This window comes from Canis aureus, chromosome 36, assembly GCF_053574225.1.
Source record: "Canis aureus isolate CA01 chromosome 36, VMU_Caureus_v.1.0, whole genome shotgun sequence".
In the NCBI taxonomy this organism is placed as follows: Eukaryota; Metazoa; Chordata; class Mammalia; order Carnivora; family Canidae; genus Canis; species Canis aureus.
Genome location: NC_135646.1, coordinates 13,825,978 through 13,833,067, shown reverse-complemented (window position 1 = coordinate 13,833,067; position 7,090 = coordinate 13,825,978). Strand labels below are relative to the sequence as shown.

The 7,090-nt window shown below is 51.1% G+C and overlaps 1 protein-coding gene across 1 annotated transcript; it reads left to right on the top strand.

The window, feature by feature from the left end:
- Positions 1 to 3,038: 3,038 nt before the first annotated feature.
- Positions 3,039 to 5,688, top strand: LOC144305837 (gamma-crystallin F). The gene is made up of 3 exons (XM_077884941.1): positions 3,039 to 3,164; positions 3,249 to 3,491; positions 5,367 to 5,688. The coding sequence occupies exons 1-3, from the start codon at positions 3,156 to 3,158 to the stop codon at positions 5,637 to 5,639; spliced, it is 525 nt and encodes a 174-aa protein (XP_077741067.1). The 5' UTR covers positions 3,039 to 3,155; the 3' UTR covers positions 5,640 to 5,688.
- Positions 5,689 to 7,090: the final 1,402 nt, after the last annotated feature.

Here is a 7,090-nt window from a genome sequence, read left to right as displayed (position 1 = left end):
AATATTTAATCCTCAGGAGGCTTTAATAATCTTCAAGAAAGAATACAACTACTAGGAAATTCATTATTTGATGCTTGTTTTGAGAAAATAAACACTGATCAAAAGGCTCAAATAATAAAGCAGTCAGTTGGAAGAAAGTTCGCCACATCCTTTTGGGAAATCCTGCTATAAGCCTTTAGAACAAAGAGCCTGGTGATTCCAGTTTTTCATAGTCTCTTGCCATATTTGGTACCGCATGCTTTATTTTACTGGGTTTAATTCCCATTTTACTCGGCATTGTTTTCTAACAGACTGTTTTCCGTATTTTGTTTGCTTCCCGGAGAGTTTGGAGATAAAGCTTAAGTGCCTTAGTAGAACTTTCGGGGCAGGTGGAATGAAAACAGATTATATTCCTGCTTTGCACCCAGTGTCTCCGTGCTTTTTGTCTTTTTCTGGTCATACAGCAATAAAGTCTTTCACCTAATTTCCTAACATATAGACATTGATGCTCTTCATTTTCAGTCTCCTGGAAAGTTTTAGTTAAAAAGGAATCTACTCAGCTCTAAGCTCTGCATGTCACAAGATAGAGGATAAAGTTGAAAGTTAAAAGCATCATGAATAACTGAACTAATCCTCAAGGAGTTAAAAAAATAAATCCTTAATTTCGTCTTCAGAAAATGAGCATAAAGGACCATTTAGAAACCTTCAAAACAGAGCCCCGAACTGAAATCAGCTTCTGAACCAGGCTGGATTTACCCCAGCCCCGTTTAGCACATTCTCTTTGCCAGCTCTTCAAACCCCATTTCCCGGGCCCACTGTTTGTAAGCTAATCTCTGGTTGTCCAGAATTTTCCATGTGGTATCCACCCCATTCTTGTTCTCTTTGGCATGGTGCCACAATCCAATGCTTCCAGACTTTATCACAACAAAATCTATCAGGCCTATGTTTCATTCTCTTAAGATCTTTTCTTTCAGAAGGAATAAGCCAGCAATCCTGGGAAATTCATTTACACTGATACATAAAAGGATGACGATTCTATTATGTACTATGGTTGGTACGTAATGTATTTGCTTTTAAAGGAAAGCACAATATGGAAGTCACAATATCTAAAACCAATGATTTTCAAGTGTTTTTTTATTATTATTATTTACCTAGTAATAAAACCTTTTTATTTCAAATAAGGTTTATATAAGACAGATAGAAGTGAAAACGCTCTGCTTAAAGTGGGGGAATAAGATCAGGGGCATTCCATCTTTCTCTCCTACTTGCTGTCTGAGTGACGCCAGAACATCTCTGAGGAATTACTACAGTTCCCGACAGTCGACAAACCATCCCATTAAGACAGTGGGGTAAACAATGGTGAGAATGTTAGGCCTATGGCTACACTTTTTTTTTTTTTTTTTTTTATGATAGTCACACACACACACAGAGAGAGAGAGAGAGAGAGAGACAGAGACACAGGCAGAGGGAGAAGCAGGCTCCATGCAGGGATCCCGACGTGGGATTCGATCCCGGGTCCCCAGGATCGCGCCCTGGGCCAAAGGCAGGCGCTAAACCGCTGCGCCACCCAGGGATCCCCTGGCTAGCACTTTTATACCAGTACTTTTCAGTGGGGCCGGAGGGGGTGGGGGAGGACAATCCTACCCCCCGCAACACACACATAGAGGGATCTTCGGCAATATCTGAGAACATTTTCAGTTGCCGTAACTTGGGAAAGAGAAAGGGGGGGTGGGTGCTCCTGGCATCCAGTGGGTACAGACAGGATGTTGCTAAATATCCAACGTACAGGACAGCCACCCACAGCAGAGAGTTTTTCAGTCTAAAATGTCAGATGGGGGATCCCTGGGTGGCTCAGCGGTTTGGCGCCTGCCTTTGGCCCAGGGCGCGATCCTGGAGTCCCGGGATTGAGTCCCACGTCAGGCTCCCTGCATGGAGCCTGCTTCTCCCTCTGCCTGTGTCTCTGCCTCTCTCGCTCTTTCTCTCTCTCTCTCTCTTTCTCTCTCTCTCTCTATGTCTGTCATGAATAAATAAATAAAATCTTTAAAAAATAATTAAAAAATAATAAAATAAAATAAAATAAAATAAAATAAAATAAAATAAAATAAAAGGTCAGATGGTACTAAGGTTGAGGGAGAGCCTGCTATAAAGAGTAGAGCAGCAGGAGCAGCTGGGGGAGGGTGGGTTGGCCTAGCTGGGGAGGAAGAGGGACTCCAGCCCCTGTACAAAGCAAGCAGGGCTTTCCTGGCTGGGGGAAGTAGGGAAGGCACAAGCTTTGCAAGCTTGTGGTATTTAAAATTTTGTTATATTTGCATATTAACTAGCAGCTAGATCCAAACAAACAAGCTTAGCACTTAGCCACATTATTAGTTCATAAGAAAGTTACTGTGTGAGTTGGAACCACCAGTGAGTCATCTCTGTGAATTTCAAAAGTGAGGGTCTCCTTGCCTGTGCAGGGAGAGGCCTCAACTGAGGCCCTGGAGATGTCCCTGGTCCTGTCCAGGCTCCAGGCAGCAGGGTGGCAGGTGCGTCCCTAAACAGGGCTTCCTCAGGGCCTAACTGCTGGTCAGCCTTCCTCAAGTGTTAGCAACATCTGCTGTACCCACTTGTCAGCCTGGAGGGTCATGGAGAGGTTCTTCCTCTTGGACAGAAATCCCATCTTACTTTAAACATACTACGGAGAAGGCGGGCTCTTCCCCATGTGCCAGGTTCTCACACCAAGAAAATGCTCTCATCCAAACGCCTCGAGCTGGGCCCGTTCTGACCTCAGTGACCTCACTGACCTCAGTGACCTCAGTTCTGACCTCACTCGGTCACTACCCGGCTCTGTTATCCAAAAGGAGATCGTTTTGCAATTTAAGAAGATACCTAAAATATTCCATTGCCATTATTAACTCGGTGAGGGCTTTTGCTCAGCTCCAAAGTCCTAAATAGGCTTCGTCTAAAGGCCCCAGAGGCACCAAGTGCCAGTTTTAACGCGGGTCATCAAATCGAAAACACTGGAGAGTCTAAGAGAAAACATACAATAAGTCCCCCACCCCACCCCCCACAGTCATTATGTAGAAAAGAGAGAGAAAATCCCCTCCTCGCCCCGCGGGCCCCTTTTGTGTGGTTCCTGCCAACGCAGCAGGCCTCCTGCTATATAGCGGCGCCGGCCGCGCCGACCTGCATCCACCGCCATGGGGAAGGTGAGCCCCGCCAGCCCCAGCCCGGCCCCCCCGCCCCCGCAGCCCGGGGCCAGGCCTCCGAGCCTCTCCCTCCTTGCCTTGCAGATCACCTTCTACGAGGACCGCGGCTTCCAGGGCCGGCACTACGAGTGCAGCAGCGACTGCCCCAACCTGCAGCCCTACTTCAGCCGCTGCAACTCCATCCGCGTGGACAGCGGCTGCTGGATGCTCTACGAGCAGCCCAACTTCGCGGGGGGCCAGTACTTCCTGCGGCGCGGGGACTACCCCGACTACCAGCAGTGGCTGGGCCTCAGCGACGCCGTCCGCTCCTGCCGCCTCATCCCCCACGTGAGTGCGGCTCCCGCCCCCCCCCGCCCCCGGGGCGGCTGCTCCCGGCCTCGGACTCCGCCGCCCGCGCCCCGACCTAAGCGGTGACCCCGCTGTGCAGCCCCGCGGCTCCGCTCTGCTGGGACGAGGGGCGCGGGGTCGGCTCGCGGGGGCCGGCCCTGGGGAGGGGGCGGCGGGGCTCCCCGGCCCGCAGGTGGCGCGCAGGTGGCCCGCAGGTGGTGCAAAGCGGGCCCGCAGGTGGCGCGCAGGTGGCCCGCAGGTGGCCCCCAGGTGGCCCGCAGGTGGTGCGCAGGTGGCCCGCAGGTGGCCCGCAGGAGGCCCGCAGTGGCCCGCTGGCCCCGCCGCCGCCGCTCTCCTTCTGCACCTGTCGCCTCGTGGGGTCGGGCCGAGGCTGGGAGCGGCCCCGAGCACGCGGCGGCCACCTGTGCCCTGAGCGTCGGGTCCCGCGCACGCGCAGTCCCGCCTCCTGTGCCGCCGAACCCCGAGCCGACCGTGGGCTGCCGGCCGCTCCCGCCAGGCCCGCCGCCCCCGCAGCCCCCGCGGCTGAGACGGCCCCGCAGTCGGGGACCCCGCGGTCCCACCGCGACGGGCCTGCGGCTCAGGTAGCGCTTTGCGGAGTCGGAGGCCCGGGGCTGCGGCGCGGGGCCCAGAGCAGCCCCGGAGCCCGCGCGCCCGGCTCCCCGCCCCCACCCCCACCCCCGCCCTTTCTTTCCCTTTTTAAAAGATTTTATTTATTTATTTATTTATTCATGAGAGAGAGAGAGAGAGAGGCAGAGACCCAGGCAGAGGGAGAAGCAGGCTCCACGCAGGAGCCCGATGCGGGACTCGAACCCGGGCCCCGGGGTCACGCCCTGGGCCGCCAGCGCCCTAGTCCTCCGCTTCTCGTCGAAGAGGCAAAGGCTGTGGTGCTGCTGCGCGTGCGCAGGGCCGTGGTGAGGACCAGGTGGTGCACACGTGGGCCCTTCACCCACGGAGATGCCCCCTTGGAAGTGCTTTCTACGCAGGGGGGTTGCTCCTGAGCACTTTTCCTCCAGAGCATTCAGTGGCGGGAGAAGGAAGACAGGGAGACCGTCGGCGCCCTCTGGAAGGCAGCTGAGAGATCAAGTGCTCCCGGAAAGACAGGCAGGATTTGCTCGGGACAGACAGCCTAGCTTTCCGGTTTTCTCAAGGTTTTATTCCCCCTTGGTCCTGTGCAGGCCTCCTCCGCGACCTTGGGCTTTCCGTGTTGCTTCTTACCTACAGCAGATCCGCAGGAGGCCCGTTGGAGCTGCCACCTGCACCTAGTGTCTGGGTGGCCTCTTGCTTTCCAGGGCCTTAGAGGAGCGGGGCTGAAGGCAGAAGGGAAGGGATTAGGGATTGCCCGGGCTGGGCTTCTAGTCTGTGACTTCACCTGAAGGAAAAGCAACTTGACCTCCCTTCCCCTAGCTTCTTCTAATACTGTTGAGATTCAAGATTAGAATTTTCTTTCCCAGGGGTCCTTTCTAAAATTGTATTTAAGTATCTAATTATTCTCACGTCATCCAAGGATCACTTGAGCCCACCATAAACCCATAAAGGCGACAGCAATATGCACATAGTTATTTAAGAATGATACTAAATACGGCCAGTGTGGATGGTTCATACAGGTTGTGGCCTGAGAAACTCTTGGCAGCACCACAGGTAACTTGATCTGTAGGAATGACGCCTTCTTCAGTTTTGCAGCGCGCAACCCATTCAAATGTACACAGCTGCCCTGGCATCGGCTATCTTTTAAATTTTGTCATCTTTGATACAGAAAAGATAAAGAAATGCCCAATCCCTCTGTAGCATGTGTGACTGGTTGCTAACGGCTCGGTTTTCTGACTTTTCCTCACCTGCTGATGGCCGAACCCACAGACCAGCTCCCAAAGGATCAGGATCTACGAGCGAGAGGACTACCGGGGCCAGATGGTAGAGATCACCGAGGACTGCTCCTCGCTTCACGACCGCTTCCACTTCAGTGAGATCCACTCCTTCCACGTGCTGGAGGGCTACTGGGTCCTCTACGAGCTGCCCAACTACCGGGGGCGCCAGTACCTGCTGAGGCCGGGGGACTACAGGCGCTACCACGACTGGGGCGCCCCGAGTGCCCGGGTGGGCTCCTTGAGGAGAGCCGTGGATTTCTACTGAAACATTTTTACTCTACCCTGGTCTCCATCTGGAAGCTAATAAAATATTTCCTGTGTGTTTGATGCAGCCATGGGGTCCTGTTTTCCTTTCGGCCTCCTTGGAGGGGCTCAGCAGAAAGAAAGCCGGGAATAATGTGGATCTGCTGACGCCTGTCAGTGCATGGGCTGGCGTGGGGTAGCACTTAGGAGCACAGCCTCGGGAGCCCGGGCGCCTGGTCCAAAGCCCTACTAGCTGTAGGCGATGGGGCACGTTCCTGGGCATTCCTGTGCCTCGGTTTCCCAACCTGTAAAACTCGGTATAATAATACTCTTCATCTCATAAGGTTGTGATGCAGTTCACATGAGTTTTTATTTTAAAGTCACTGACACAGTTTTGCTTTGCATATAGTGATTTCCAGAAAGCTGTTCTGTAAGCTCTCTGACAAACATCTGGTCACCTTCTTGGTGCCCTTTAGTAGAAATCTCTCTTGGAGATTTCATTAAGTAGGATAGTTAAGTGAAGTTGCATCTGAAGGAGATAGAGTTAGAAAGATAAATTTGTTAAGGTAACTGTGTCTGACATGTCTTAGGTCTAAAAATATGTGACTGGCTGAATAGATTTATTATTTATGTATCCAAAGCATAAATACACGAATCAAGTGTCACCTTAGTAAATAGCCCAAAGGACGCTTCCAAACATTTTTCTGCTTATGGGAGGCACAGAGCACTCAGGTAGTGTGCACTGAGAAAAAGCACAGAGTGACAAAAGTAAAGGCAGGTGGTACATGAGCGGGAAAATGCAATCACGCGAAGCTTATAAACCGGGTATTGGCCTTGCTGATACGATCTCCTGACTTGGATCAATCTTTATTCCATCTAGTTCATGAATCAGCATTTGGAAATAATCATGGCACTAAAGAATAAAAAAAGAAACCTATGGGGGTTATTCATCTAATTGAATTCCAAATTTCTTTGCAGGCAAATCAAGTTTCTCAAATGAAATCTAAATAGGTAATCTATTACACCACAAGAGGTTTTTTTTAAGTGAAAATACTAGATTTCTGCATTTCAGATGTTTACGTGTAATTGAGAAAACACAAACTCCCTCCCAGCGTAGGGGTTTGCCTTAAGGTGAAAAGGACATCTTGTTGAAATAGGGTCTTGGTGAGCTGAACGGCCATGATTATGAAAGAACCACTGCAAATGATTTTCTACTTGAAAAAAAAAAAAAGAGTATGTCCAAGTGGGAAATATGTTGTTTCCCAAACCTCAAACATTAAAGGAATAACGTCAGATTATTTATGCCTAACATTTTGTTTCCCTAACACACATGCGTGCTTCAAGGTACGTGGAGAAACTCTAAGGACACTTAGATCCATGGTGCCCAAGACAGCAGTCACTACCACACGACACTACTGAACGCCTGAAATAAGGCTAGTCCAACACGAAGCTGTGTCCTAAGTGTGAAATACA